At 39.2% G+C, this 16,009-nt stretch overlaps 1 protein-coding gene across 1 annotated transcript in view; it reads left to right on the top strand.

The window, feature by feature from the left end:
- Window positions 1-161: 161 nt before the first annotated feature.
- Window positions 162-16,009, top strand: part of otog (otogelin) — a 67,912-nt gene continuing 52,064 nt past the window's right edge. Inside the window, exons 1-14 of the mRNA XM_034078027.2 lie at window positions 162-211; window positions 1,404-1,461; window positions 3,060-3,228; window positions 5,449-5,550; window positions 6,256-6,413; window positions 7,771-7,892; window positions 8,145-8,353; window positions 8,870-9,000; window positions 9,081-9,187; window positions 10,044-10,153; window positions 11,220-11,345; window positions 11,539-11,647; window positions 11,990-12,036; window positions 12,967-13,112. Coding sequence (XP_033933918.1) covers window positions 162-211; window positions 1,404-1,461; window positions 3,060-3,228; window positions 5,449-5,550; window positions 6,256-6,413; window positions 7,771-7,892; window positions 8,145-8,353; window positions 8,870-9,000; window positions 9,081-9,187; window positions 10,044-10,153; window positions 11,220-11,345; window positions 11,539-11,647; window positions 11,990-12,036; window positions 12,967-13,112 — 1,644 coding nt within the window. The remainder of the gene's footprint in view (window positions 212-1,403; window positions 1,462-3,059; window positions 3,229-5,448; window positions 5,551-6,255; window positions 6,414-7,770; window positions 7,893-8,144; window positions 8,354-8,869; window positions 9,001-9,080; window positions 9,188-10,043; window positions 10,154-11,219; window positions 11,346-11,538; window positions 11,648-11,989; window positions 12,037-12,966; window positions 13,113-16,009) is intronic.

Raw genomic sequence — 16,009 nt, forward strand, 5'->3', positions numbered from 1 at the left:
AGTTTTCGAATACTTTCATGCATCAGTTAATTAGTAGCCGACATCTCTGCTTGCAGTTGCGGCCCCGCCCACGCGCGCGCGCCCACCTTCGCATAATTTATGCTAATGAGCAGGTGCAGCGGTTCTTGAGGCGCGCGGCGGGTCGCTCGCGGATGATCCCGATGGAGCAGCGCAGGGAGCAGCGGGAGTCCAGCCGGAGGGTTTTCACCAGGTGATGCTGTCCAAACCCGACTGACTGCGGATCCGCGAAACACGAATGGATCCCTATTTAAGACCGAGCTGGAAAAGGCTTCTTCACTTATTATCTTTGTATTATATTCTAATTTATCAAGGTGAGTCACATCCTTACACGGGACTATATTCTGCTGGTTATTCTGCACATATAGTGAAGTGTGTTTTTCTCAGAGAAAGTACAATAATCAGTCCTAGATGTCCATTACATTTTTTGAAGGACTTAGAAAATTAGGACTAACAAGTCAAAATTGTTCTCTTTTCTAGATCTGATTCTATTTTTTTCATTTTATTAATGTAATATTGACAGTTATATTTATTTTACTTTTTACATTTTTCACATTTGTATTTATTTTTGACTTTTTCTTTATTTCCCATGATTTCAGCGCATCTGTCCTTCGGTGTTGAGAGAGTGAACGTTTCTAACGGAAATGAATTTAATAAGTGAGTTATTTATATATATATATTTCAATAGCATTGTGTTGTTTTTATAATTTTTCATCATCATTTAAATTCTTCTAGGTTATTTGCATTAATACCTATATACAGTAAATAGTATTTTTGTATATAAAATGTACAGTATTCAGTTTTTTGGTATTATACTAATACATTTAAGATAATGATATCAAAAATATGTTATAGTTTGATCTAGGGCTAAAACAGTTGGTTTATGAATCAATTAGTGTAGTAACATAATATCAATAAGCATTTACTTTGATAATCAATTAGTCATAAAAGTTATTTATTATACCAAACTGAAAAGAAAACATCTTCTCTTTTGCTTATCAAAATTACATTTTGCTGTCTTTTTTGGGTTAGCTTTAGGGTTAGGGAATTTTTAATACTTTTGTATTGTTGGTTGCACAAAACATTTGAACTAAAATGTGAAATCTTGTTAGCATTTTCACTATTTTTGACATGTTAAAGATCAACTAATTAATCAATGTATTGATAACAGCAATAAGAAGATTAAATGTAGCAGCCCTAATTGTGTTTTAGGTGGCCCTTTGTCACTGCTATCATGGAGCAGGCATTGTTTGCTTGATTGATGGGTAGTTTGGTTTTTTTTGTTGTTTTTTTTGGTGGTTTGGTTGGTTCCTGGTTGGTGGATTTGTGGTGTCCGGGGGAAAGCTGCAACAGGAACAAACCTCTCCTTGTTCTCTCTGTCCCAGCAGCGGGAGCAGCGGGATAAAGCAGCAGAAATGGGACACCACTTCCCAGGGAGGGCAGGTAGGCAGCCGCATTGATCATTGATGCTGATGGTGCTGCTTCAAGCAGCAAGCACACAGCCGCAGATCACCAAAAAAATCTGCAAAGCTCACACCAAAACACAGAGCTGGATAAAAGAAAACTACCGTCACCTGAAGGGTTTTCTTCTAATAATGTATATACTGTGTGCCTACAAATTCAATCAAAGATTTAGATTGGGTGGATACAAATATATAAATTAAATATACATTAAGATGTACATACATAATACAATGATAATACTATACAGTATATATATATATATATATATATATATATATATACTGTATATAGTATTATCATTGTATATATATATATATATATGGATTATAGATGCAAATTATTATGCATGTTTTCAGAAATATTATAATAAGTTTAGATAAAAGTGGCAGCCATTATTCTTAAGACAGTTTTACTTTAATTCCCAAATGTCAAATTCAAGACATTTGAATATTTTTGTTTGCTTTTAGTGTGGGGTATTTTAAATGTATGCTTTTGTTTTCATTGAAAAGTTAACACGGATCGAGTCCGAGACGAAATGCACGTTTGGTATCTTAAATGTATTTCAGCAAAGAAAAAGTAAAAATCACGCATGGGATCAGAATGAGACTATACATAGATGACATGTATAGATATTAACTCAAAATGCACATTGTCTCCAACTAATGTGCAATTCAGCATGTAGGTAAAATTGCTCAACAGGGACATTTGTTCCTCAGAAACCGACATGTCAGGTAGTCCCAGCAGGGATATACAGTAGCCGGTCTGTTGTCTCACCCTTCCGCTATCAGACCCTCGATCAGCCTGAATGTGGTCGCTCCTTTTGTCCGGATTCCCTTTGGCTTAGAGAGGCGTGAGAATCCGGTCCAAACTATAGAAGTTAGTAAAGTAACAAAGCAATTAGTAGCAAAGTTCGTAGGCCATAGGTATGGAGAGCGGATCTGTCTTGTGTAAGATCTCTGTCACGTGGCTCAACACTGCTATATCTGTGTTCACGTTTGACCTACTCAGTATCGATATCGCTGATAGTAATCAGTGATTAATGATTCATAGTCACCCAGCCCTCATACAACCCCTACCCCTAACCTTTGCCATCTGCTTTGTTTGGGCTCTTTGGGGTGAAAGTCATCGTTTGAGAGCTCAGGTATCTAGGGTGGCTCAAAACTTAGAAACAACTTCTAACTGATCAGTTCGTGAATGCAAATGTTTTAAAAGGTTTTCAAACCAAAGTTGCGGTCATTGTTTATTTTTGTTCAAAATCTAATTGTAATAATCTGACAATTTTCAGTGCCAAAAAATACAGATATTTAGCTTTTTTTTGTTTTGATCTGCTTGATTTCATATTAAATGTATGGAATGAATTGAAAGAATCAGATTGCGTTGCATGGATTATGTTTTGGTTTGCTCAAATCAGATTCTTGCTCTCTTTGCCAAACAATGCCAAGGTCCAATATGAAAATCATCAGATTCAATATAGTTTGTTGGAAAAGGCTCTGTTAGGAAAAGATACATGTATTGAATGACTGAATGCCTGCAAATAATGCAAGAAATACCTGTTTATACAATTTGTCTCCTTGAAGGACCTCCAGACAGAAGCTGCTGCATTAGAAAGCAACACGTCTGGTTCCAGTCATTCACTGGTCAGCCAGACCACTGCTTCCAACCTGACATCCAACATGACATCCAACATGACGTCCAACCTGACGTCCTCCAGCATGGAGAGCACACCAACCTCCTCTAGAACCCTCAGTTCAGATCAAGCATCTTCAACGACAGCTCCATCTAGTCAAACACCATCTAGAACAGTATCACCCAGCCAATCCCCAGGCAGCATAGCTAAAACCAGCCGATCACCAATCACCATAACATCAGCCAAACAATCACCAGGCAGCCCATCAGAAGCCAGCCAATCAACAACCCCCAAAACATCAGCCAGCCAATCACCAGGCAGCAAAACAGAAACAAGCCAATCATCAACCACCAGATCATCAACAAGCCAATCATCAGGCATTAGAACAAAAGCTAACCTATCGCAAAGCTCCAAAACATCAACCAGTCAACCACCAAGCAGCACAACACAAGACAGCCAATCACCAACCACCAAAACATCTGCAAGCCAATCCCACAGCAGCACAACACAAGGCAGCCAATCAACAACAAGCAGAACATCAGCCAGACAATCACCAGGCAGCACAACACCAGGCAGCCAATCACCAACCCAAAAAGTACCATCCAGCCAATCACAAACAATCACAAGAAAATCATTAGGGACTACAACAATAGCCAGTCAAACACCAACTAAAATATCACCAGCCAGCCAATCACCAACAAAGAAGGCCCCATCTAGCCAGTCTTCAACTAGTACAGCCAAATCCAGGCAATCACCAACTGTCATATTGCCAGCCAGTCAATCAACAATCAGCAATGCCCTTGCCAAAAACGTAGATGACCACTCAGCAGGCAGTACTACAAAACCTAGCCAATTTTCATCCAGTCAGACAACATTAAGCCAATCATCAACCAGTGCAAAAACATCAAACCAATCATCACTCGACTCAACATATTCTAATCAATCACCAAGCACTTTAATAGCAGCTAATACAACCTCAAACAGCTCAAACAAATCACACTCCATATCGTCAAGCTTGACATCACATAGCCAATCACTGTTCAATTCATCAACATCTGACCAGTCCTTGTTCAACCCATCGCCATCAAACCAATCATCATCTGGTTTACCAGGAAACACATTCAGCAGAGATGGGCCTCAACTTAATATCTCCCTGTTAGCCAGGCAGGGGAAGGAAGCCCTGAGGTCATCGTTTCGTCGGATTGAAGGTATGTTTATAAAGGGGGATATGAAAAATTCATACTTAAAGCCATCAAGTTGTATTATTTGTTATAGTTTTAAGATGGCACAAGAAACAAATGTGAAAAGGGAAGGTTTTTATGTGATTTACAGCACTCAAAGAAATGAAGGCATAGCGGACTGAAAATAAAATAAACATAAAACATGAATAACACAGCTGTAAAATACATGAATAAAAGTTAAGTTTGAAGGACTTAAGTATTGAACTAAACAGTAATGGTGAATAAGTCTGACAACCCTCAGCATTGCAGGCTGGACAGATGTTCTGCCCAAAGTGTCCAATGTTTTTTAAACCCCCTGAAGCCATTTTAGAAGCTCAAAAAACAAGTGTGTCCTCTGTTTAACTTTCCCCTTACAGAATGAACAAAAGGAAAATAGCTTTTATCTAATTAATCCCCCCCCTCATAACCCTCTGTATGTTACCTGGGCTTGTGGGGGACGTGGCTGGCTGAACAGACATGCTGTAAGCCCACCGAGCAGATGGTGCTACTGCAGGATGTGGAGCAATCGTTTGGTGGTGCGTTCAGTGACTGGGACATTTGCTGGGGCCCCATCACTCCGTGTGAGTGCTGACAGATGGGGACTTCCTTTAAGTCGTTACCTGCAGTTACTCAAAGTTAGCTGTCTGTTGCAGTGGTTGACATCAATTGTTATGTACAGTAACAACGTAACAGTCATTTATAATCTTATTTTTTCTTTCTTAGTTTTTAGCCTGAGAAGTTTTAAATGGTTAGGAACAAGAAATCCTGCACTGTCAGTCTTTGCTACTCTCTTTATACACTTATAATTTCAATGAAATTGTGGAAATAAGTTTAAGTAAAACAGCCTGAAAACACACACACACACACACACACACACACACACACACACACACACACACACACACACACACACACACACACACACACACACACACACACACACACACACACACACACACACACACACACACACACACACACACACACACACACACACACACACACACACACACACACACACACACACACACACACACACACACACACACACACACACACACACACACACACACACATATTTATAGCAGTATAATTGTTTGTTTGTGTGTCTTCTCTCAGCAGAGCCGTGTGTGTTTCCCTGTCTAAACGGCGGACAGTGCGCTCAGTCGGAATCATGTGACTGCAGCCTGTATCAGGCCACTGGAAACAGATGTCAGACAGGTAAACCACACACCTAATATTCTTCTTTTTAGAAAGTAAAAGTCAATTTTAAAGTTTCTCAGGGGAATAACAATCATCAGTCATTACACAATTATATATACTTTAGAATTGTGGAGTTATATTTACATTGTTACATTTAGCTTCGGTTCAGTTTTTTTTTTTTAGGGCTTATTATGAGGCCAGTTTTTCAAGGTTTGTTTCTTCATTTAAACTTTAAAATATAAATAACAACATTTTAGGTTTCACCCAACAAAGCAATAACACATCTTATTTCAAGCCAAAAACTACCAGTTTGGTTGAGAAGTTTGTCATACTTTAAGACAACAGTGACACAAAAGGCATAATAAATACATATTTGTATATTTACATTTAGAGTTTTCAAGTCTCTATAACCCCTGTGCCTCTCAGAAACAAAATAATAATAATAATACATTTTATCTGGAGGCTTAACCTTCTCCTTACAAACAATAAAATAACCTAAAAAGGGTAAAAACAGTAGAACCAGACAAAAACACAAAGAGGTTAAACATAAAAGAGGCAAACAATGAAGCATAGAGAATGATACAGTATGTCATGAAGAATATGAAACTCAAGAAGAACTACTTTTCTGCGTGAAATTGATTTTGTATGAAGTAATTGACCATCTTTCTTTAGACTGAACTTCAGCGATGGCAAATCCTTTCATACTCTTTCCTTTTTTAACAGTTCCAAATCCTGGCTTTGAGAGGGAGATGACGTGTCGGACGTGGGGTCAGTACAACTTCGAGACCTTTGACGGCCTCTACTACTACTTCCCCGGTCGCTGCACGTACACCCTGCTGAAGGACTGTGAGGAAACCACTCAGGCCAGCATCGTCGTCCAGGTCAGTTCAAACTCAAATAAATCCTCAGAATAGAAGCTGCCCGGACTGCTTTGGTTTGACGCCTTCTTTCAGTTGAGGAAAGTTTGTGCTCGAGGCATATGGCTCTAAAACACTCTCCTCTCTGACTTCTGCAGGGTTCATTCTCAGCCTGAGGGAAAGATTTGCTCTGAAGATTAGCGAAAGCTATCTGGTTATTAGATTCAATTACCATTAAATACTGCAATTACCCACCATGCCTTGAAAGCATCTGCAACAGACCCGGACTTTGTTCCTCTGAAAAGGCTGCAGATACTGTATCTGTGTATTGGAAACCAATCCAAACAGGGAACATGAAAAGATATGCATTATGAATATTGATCTTCCATTAATTCTGGTGTTAATGATAAGGAGCACCTCATAAACAAAAGAAAGTAAAAAGTTGCGATTCTCCAAATCTGCCAGGCAGACAGTGTTAAAAGGAGTTGAGATGACATTTTCCTTTGTAGTAACCAGAGCCACACTTTACTGGGGAATGTGTGCTACTTAAGTTCAAGTTTCAGCGTTTAGACCGGTCATTCAGGGAGAGCTGGGGCATGATCAAAATAACAACTCTCTCAACGTCACTTTATCTGTCAAAAAAGAAAACATATTTTTAAATCAAAGAAGTAGAGAAAAAGCAGGCTAAGTAGAGACTTTTAAAGTAGACGTTTGCTGTCAACAAAAATATCTCGTAATGATCAAAATCAACAGTGTGTAATTATGTCCCTTAATAATTTGGCTCTCAGCCCCCCTTGGTTCCTACTGAAGAAAATCGTCATAATTAATTACAAATACAGAGTTTATTGTTTTACTAAAACAGCTGCTCACTGTATTGTTTAGCAAGCATTACTAAAACAGGATGACATATTTTGAGGACTATTTTCAGCAGCGGACTAATCCAGATTTGGATAAGGACAGGTTGTTAGTAAGTGTTTGTGAGCCTCTTAATAAACAAGGGTGGATCCGATGAGTTACCTGACAGATCAAAAAAATGAAATGGACATGTTTTCTTACAGCAACCTGCTGTCAAATCCCTGATGTCTGAGAGTACTTGAATTGAGCGACACGAAAGAACATCCTTGTGATATATCATAACTTGTTTATATCACATACTATGATGGATGTTACGCTCTCTTTACCACAAATGAAGCCTTTGCTATTTCATTTTCCTGTTGTACTAAAAATGATTCTGCCTGGATTTTAGGAAACTGATACAAAAATATCACTGCTGTTAAATCAGAATTTGGAAATGAATGGAGGGAAAACCTCCGTATTATCTCTTAAAAGGAGGTCAATATTATTGTCATATAATTTCCATGTTGCATCTTGCTGTTCGCAGGTCCACAATGACCCGGGCTGCAGCTCTGCCCCCTACACCTGCCAACGCTCTGTCAGCCTCTTCCTCCCGTGGGAGGGTGAGGTTCGGCTGCACGCCACCAACGTGACCTACAAGGGCCAAAGGTCAGCAGTGTAGCACAAGACACAACTTAACACCTTGATATCCAAAATATATTTATTATTTCTACTGAAGTATTTCCTTTATTATATTACATTTTTAGTTTGTATAAGGCTATCCCTCTCTCACACAAATGGAATATGATTTAAAAGTGTATTTCTATATTTCATTCAGGATTAATGCTGCATATCAGTCAGTGTTAGCTCCCTATAGAAGTGAAGGTGGCACCAGGGTGTATTTACGCTCTCTGTCTTCAGTTTGCAGCTGCCTCACCACATCCACGACCTGCAGCTGGAGCAGATCTCACAGTACGTTCTGGTGACGCAGCAGCACGGCTTCACGCTGGCCTGGGAGGGTCGCAGCGGCTCCGTCTACATCAAACTCAGCCCAGAGTTTGTGGGCCGAACCTGCGGCCTGTGTGGGAACTTCAACGCAGACATCCAGGACGACCTGAAGACGAGTTATGGTATGATCATTTTCAGTCTAGATATGAAACAGTACGTGTAAATGCTAAAATATTTTTTCTGCAAGATATAGTGACAGTAAAAGTAAAGAAAACTCAAATGTGCACAGTTCTGGAGTTTCTTCCTACTACTCTCAATGGGTATTAATTAAACGTATAGTTAGAACCAGCTTCACATTGATATCTAATCATTCAAATGCAGAAAGAGTCATTGGTAGTAAAATCTGACCATGAAGCGTGAGAGCACCACTGCTTGTTTTAAGTTCTCCTGTCACCTGCATCTACCTACATTTGGGTGGATCCGATTATTACCAGTAAGCACTTAACCACATGTATCCTGGTGTACACACATCTAGACTGATTGCAATCTGATCAATCCAACCGCCTGAAGATGTGTTCAGGGACCCAGTGAATGCAACACATACAGTCCCAGTGACAGAAATTAACATCAGGAAAGTAAACTTAAAACATGAATCATGCTTTGAAACACGTTTTTAAATGTATTTCTGTCATTCCCAGGCGTGCTGACTCATGACATTGAGCTGTTTGGAAACAGCTGGGTGGAGACGGAGCCCCACGAGGCTCGATGTCCCATGGTGCCCTCTGGCTTCTCTTCACCCTGTGATTCAGTGGAAGCTCATGTCCTGCTGGTATGATGCTTCCATGCTACAATGACACGTTTATGCATATATTTTTCGAGTGAAAAACTGAACGTGTTTTGTGCCTGCAGAAAGTGGAAGAGGTGTGTGCAATGCTGCTGGATCCTCCATTTCAGAGCTGCCACGACTTTGTCAGCCCTCTGTCCTACATGGCCAGCTGCTCCAACAACCTCTGCATGTGAGAACACCAGATTCCTGTTGAGATACCATTTAATTTGTCCCATGGTGGCCTAATGATCAAATGTCAGGATAGCACAGAAATCAAAGGCTTTATTGTCATATGTAGCTACAGTAGCTACAGTGTAGAAATGGCAATGAAAATCTTAAGTACAAAGCTCCTCGAACAACATTTGGAGAGGAGCTAGAGACACCATCCACTGCACCATCTTTCTACTTAAATCGTAAACATTAATCCATTGTGGATCATTACTATCTATGTTTCATATTAATTGAGCTTAAAAAAACTGAAATCCTTACAAAGATACCCCAGTGACCAACTTAAAAATACAATTTTCCTGCACTGGGTATTTTGAATCTTTAACATCTATAGTTCAAGCTGCAGTAACATGTAAGGTGTTGCTAGGTGTAATTCTTCTTCATGTTTTGAGATCTCTTGGATTTCTCTGTTACAGTCCAGGTCCACAAAGAATAATGTGGCCACTTTTAGTTCCTCTCTTGTTTGAAATGATCTCACTAATAGCTTTCTCAGTTGTGTCTTTTGGTGGCTCAGGTCCATGAACCTGAACCTGCCGTCCTTCTGTGAGTAACATTAGCCATGATAGTCAGTCTGTTAACTTAAGTAATGTGTAACAGAGACGGGTGATAAGGACAAAACAGTTTACTGTGTTCAGACAAAAATCAGATGACTGATACAGCCATACTGTACAACAAACATACTCAGCTTTACATTTAAAGCCTATAGTTGGGAGATGTACTAAACTACGATGGAGACGCAGCTGCTGTGTAGTTATTTCTTAGTTTAGCATACCTGGCTCCGCTCAATGAGTCCTTCTCTGTTTGTTACTTTGTTGAAGGTCGGGTCCCAACGGGGATGTGGTATGCCAGGTGTTCAGCGAGTACGCCCGGGCCTGTGCCCACGCTGACCACCCACTGCACGACTGGAGGCAGCACATTCCTCAGTGTGGTACGTTTTTCCAGGTGTTGTAAACTGTGTGCCTCCGAGCTGCACATTTCAGGTCGACTGAACAAAACACAATATTAATTTATGCTAATTTCCATCACTGCATGGTATATAGAAATATATTATAGTTACTGAAAAGAATATTACTTATCACATAACATTGCAAAGTTATTGTAGTTTTGCTGACCTTCGTATTGTATTCCTGAAAGGTTGACACAGATATAGAAATGAGAATTACTTGAAAATGTATTTTTTATTTGCCTTTTGTGAAAGCAGTGCAACTCTGGTGGTGGGTGTTGTGTTGTGGAGATAAGGGAACTCAGTTGTATTGAGAAGATACCTTATTATATTAGATTACAGTGTAAAAACGTACTTAGCTTACACATGTTAAAGTTTAACTGACTGCTATAGGCACAGGACAATTTATAATCAAATTACCCACTACAATTATTTACATCTATCAGACAGATACACAGACACACCTCCCTATAAGCCACGTTAGCTTAATGTGGCTAAGGTTAGCTGCTGTCGAGTTAACTTACAGGTGTTGCTTGAAATTCAACGGAAAATAACACACATTCAACATTTCTGTTAATGTTGTGAAAATATTATGATATGTTATCTCAATGTTTTGTTTCAATATCTTTAGTAGTAACTGAAAACTCACTAAAATTATATTTCTGTATCAGCTCTCTAACGAAACCGCTAGCCTATTGTTGCTAAGGTTAACTGCACCAGATCATTTTTATAGTTTTTGCAAGTTTGCAAACATAAATAATAAATAAATAATCCTTATATTTATTATAGCGCTTTATCAAAGACTCTCAAAGCGCTTGAAAGGTTCATGAATTTAACGTTGCATACCAGAACAAAATGTGTCTTACTTTTAATCAAGCCAACAGATAAACTGGACTTATTATGAATTAGCTATATTTGTGAATAGATATACTACAACGTCACTTGTGGCAGACGTGATATCTCTAGGCACAACAGGTGTCAATTTTCTATTCTCAGTCTTTTCAGTAGAAAGTTTATGACATCCGTGTTGTGTTTAATTTTTTGCGACCAGCGAAGCAGTGTGCCCTTGGTCTGCAGTACAGGGAATGCATCAGCTGCTGCCCAGCGTCCTGCAACCTGGAGCGGACATGCATCGACAGCAAACTGGCCTGCCTGGATGGATGCTACTGTCCTGATGGTGATTTTCAAATCAGACTCTATTATCTGTCGTATATGCTGCAAATACACCTTTTATTACTGTTTCTGTCGTGTCTTCCAACCTTAAAATAAATCACGTTTCCTCGGCATAAATGAATAATTCATGAACTTTTCTAGGGCAAAATGAAGCTTGATAATTTCTCTATGTCTGTCTACACTTTTGCCTTTCCTAGGTATGATCTTCGAAGATGGAGGCTGTGTAACGCCTTCCGAATGTCCTTGCGAGTACCACGGCATGTTTTATCCTTCTGGACAGACGATGCAGGAGGAGTGCAACAACTGGTGAGCAGTGTTTAACTCCGGTTTTAAAGTAACAGGATAAAAACTTTGATTCACCTGTTGGAACGCTGTCCTTATATGGCACAAAAATGTGTGCGAGGAGAACCAGCTTCATGTGTTTTTGGACAAAACATGAACACATGTTAGACTATGTTACATTAGATGTAATCATCATCTATTAGCAAAAACAAAAAGCAGGTTATTGTTCTGCAGATTCTATGGAGTCCTTTTAATCTTCTCAGATCTGACCACCTGGGCTCTGTGTGTCCAGTTTCTATCAGCGATCCTGCTGATTAGTAAAGCCTTTCATGTTCCACCTGTTGAAGTCTCTGCTTTCTGTTTCAGCACATGCATTGGTGGAGTGTGGAACTGCACCGACTACAGCTGCCCAGGTTTGTGCCTTCCCTCTGTGGGTGGTTTAATTTGAGCTCAAACTGTGCTGCACGTCACATTCATGGGTGTGGATTGTTTTTTTATTTGGAAAGACAGTACTTATGGTACTGGTAAGAAGAACATACTGTGATAACAAATGTTAAAAACGATGTCTCCTATGTTCCAAAGCAACGTATTTTGACATTACCCACTGGAGCTGTGTTTGAGAACGCAATGTGGGAATCATTCGGACCAGTCATCAAACAGACTTTACCCTGCCAGCTCCCTAGTACCACGTTTTTCTAATGTTCGATTGGGCCCATGTCTGAGTACAAATTCATTATTTTCCCGAGCATTCACAGCAAGCAAGTGAGGGTGTTGCTGTTGTTTCTATCATGGCTTGTATGAACCCTGAGGAAAATAAAAGTAGAGGAAAGTAGAAGGGCTATTTTTTAAGAAGGAAAATGTCAAACTTAGTTAATGACGCAATTTTGAAATTCCTGTAGGTATGGGTCAATGCCAAAATCGTCTGAAATAGTTAAGGAACAGCAATGCTGTACCTGTGAGTTTTATAACAAAGTTTACCTGAATGCAGAAGTTTCCTAGTTAAGAAGGAAGAAGTTATCTCCTACATTTTGAAGAGAACAAAAAGTACTTGCAGATTAAGGCAAGAAAGCTCCAGGGCTCCTAGTTAGGTAACAAAAAAGGAGAAAGCTCCCTAATTTTGGCCCAAGCTATTATATAAGCTAATTTTCTATTAAGAAAGTATTGTTTATTGAGAAAAGATAAAGGAGGTGACATCCCAGGAAAGTGTGAAGACAGGAGCTTTTTAGGTAGAAAGTAAGGAAGGGGGAGGATTCCCAGCCAGGAATGAGACATGCAGCGAGGACGGATACAACTTATATTTTAGGGACAAGGTAATCATTGAAAGTGTCTCTCTCTCTCTACAGGCGAATGCTCGGTGACTGGAGATATGTATTTTCAGTCCTTTGACGGGCGGATCTACACCTTCCCTGCAACATGTCAGTATGTCCTCGCCAAAAGTCGCAACTCAGGGAAGTTCACAGTCACCATCCAGAACGCCCCCTGTGGAGCTGTGAGTTGGCGTTTAATCTACATGATGTTATCTATCCACCCTCTTGTTGAGTTCCTTTCTTTTCCTGCTTTTGAGAGAAATATCTTTACATCTCAAACTCTTCTACTTCCACAATTAGCCTCTGCAAGTGTTCACCTGTCTTGGCTTACAGGGTTTATGCAATTTGTCTGTCATGTAGATCATATCGGTATTCAAGTGCTCAATAATCCCTGCTGAGGCCAGGTCCTTCTTGTTCAATGCTTAGGGAATTGAAAGCCTTCAGGAAATGTCAATCAAACCCGGGCAGATAATGAGCATGAAAAACAACAAAAGACTGGGAGCTTCTTCTCTCCTTCTTGAGCTGCTCGGCAAACGGGCAATGGAGGTGAGGAGGCGAGATATAAGATGTCCCACTCATCAGAGCAGAGGCTCGAGACCTCTAACAGCCAAGTGAACAGGATTACCTTATCTGGCCTGGCTGACAGAGCTGTGGACGGCTTTGTAGTGAGGTGAAGAGAGGCACTGAAGGGGTGGGGGACTTGGACAGAGAGAAGGTTATGCGCAAAACAGGAGGTGAATGATGGGAAGAGTAAAAGGAGGAGGAGGGGGGGTGCTAAAACCTTTCGGCTATGAGGCTCTGCCACCTATGAAAGAGACGATTCATAGAGGCAGATCACTAACTGTCAGAGATGGGCAGTTTTCCTTACTTTAACAATATTGGAGCGGCAGATTAACTAATCATACTCTGTAGTACATTCCGTGACACTGGCATGTTTGAAATTCAAAATGTACAATATGCTTACATAATATGATGCACTGTCTGATACGTGTTGAGTGTTAAGTTTGTCTTGACAAAGGAGTGTGTAACTGCGTCAATGTTTCATAGTTTTATAAACCCCTGTAGTTTTTTGGTTATGAAGCTCAAACCTGTGGATCTATTGTTCCAAATGGACTTGCAAGAAGTGTCTGCGCCACATACACTAAGAACTTTTTAAATGTAATATGCAGACTTACCACTGAAACTATATACATAGTACAGTGCATTATGTTCACTGAACATATTATTCTAAATGACTTAATTGCTTACCTTGTCACACCACTTTTATCACTTTCATTTTGAGCTTGGCTAACAGTAATGCTCAACAAGTCCTCCAACTCATACGACCAAATATGTTGTTTGTTCAAGCGCTTAATACGTCCTATAGTTTTAAAGTTTTTGCACCCTAGTGCCCGTTGTTTATTCACAAATGACCCTCTCTGTAAAATCGTAGGATAGTAGGATAGTTTGGCCATTAAAACGCTTTTTGATTATATTTCTAGCGAGAAGTGTATATTGTACTTTTAGAATCCACGTCCAGTCGATATGTATGATCTATAGTTTGATAGATATTACGAAGATGATTTGAGGTATGCGGCAGCCTCCATGTAAAGTTACGGGTTGAAAACAGTATTTCCGGTCTCGACGTTTTCATAATAAAACCAATGATCAAATGATTTAACAGTGATATCTGCAGTACTCATCAACTAAAAAACATCAGTTTATCCTAGTTAATTATACGACATTAATTGGTTTTAAATTGTGTAAAATGCTTTTGTGTTTTTCCCATAGGTTTTTCTCTTTCGATTCTGAGAGACACCTTTCTTTTTTCAGAGGTTTTGATAGGCTAAAACATCGCCGCAATGCATGTCGGGATTTGGTGTTTATCCGATATAAAATCGGAAAAACATTTTTTTAAAATAAAATAATACTTTATTCCGAGTGTTCTTGCTTTTCTCTTTGAAAGTCATTACATAACGGCATTGTAATACACGGTTCGGCTGCATTAAATATTACATATCTGCCGTAGATATTTATTTATAGAGCCCTGATCAGAAGACCTTTTGACAAACTGTAAGAAATGCCGCCAAAACTGAATACGTGACGTGGATCATAAATATATTAGCAATTAAACAACATCTTCCATTTCCCTTCACACAATACATCTCCTTGCAGTATCAACACTAATTCGGCTGACGTTTACTGTATATTTGATCCAATTGGTAGATAGGCTATATTTACACCATAACGGTTTACAGCTGATAGAAAGGGATTTTTTTGTAGTTTTTAAAGATATTATTTACTACCTTTCCAACTCCTCACCAGTTGACTGTTACAGGTCTATACAGGTTCATGGTACAATGCATAAGCTTCAAATCGAGAGACTGAAACTGTATTTTCCTTTACCGTTCTGTTTTAATTTCACAAAATGTAATAGTCATATTATGTTTGATATTATTATGTTTTATTAACTACACCACTGTTTTTTTAACCCGCACCGCCTAGCGGTTAAAGCATGTTATTGAATTTTGTTGTTGAATACGTTTTATTTGATGAAAACATTTAAATATTAAGAGTAGCCTACATACAAAATTGAAAATATGAAGAAGATACTGTAGTGATCTCTACAATAAAACAGTTTAGTGCAGGACGTCCAAAGATATTAACAGGAGGATGTGCAAAACAGACAAACTAATAAGGCTTTATTTAAACATTAAAGATTACTTTAAGTTAAGGTCTTCTTTTGAATAAGAAAAAAACGTTGGGGTTATCCACAGATAAATATGAAGTCTAGTCCACTAGAGGTGCTACACTTTAAAACGTGGCTATGGGTCGTAATCTAAGCTGCTTAAACAATCGACCTATTTGGTAGTTTTTTGTAGGAGGACAGGCTGGTAATTAAAAATTATTATAAAAAAAAAAGATTAAAAAAATCATAATTTGAAGAATTATTGATTCGAAAATAATATGATACAGTACTATTGCGTCTGGGTCTCTGTGTTTCATTAAAGCTCGGCTCTGTGTGTGTGTGGAACGAGCCATTATGTGTGCGTGAGCGAGAGAGAGAGCGCACCGGTACTGGAGATCGTTGTTGTTAGCT

Source organism: Pseudochaenichthys georgianus, chromosome 3 (assembly GCF_902827115.2).
Source record: "Pseudochaenichthys georgianus chromosome 3, fPseGeo1.2, whole genome shotgun sequence".
Lineage (NCBI taxonomy): Eukaryota > Metazoa > Chordata > Actinopteri > Perciformes > Channichthyidae > Pseudochaenichthys > Pseudochaenichthys georgianus.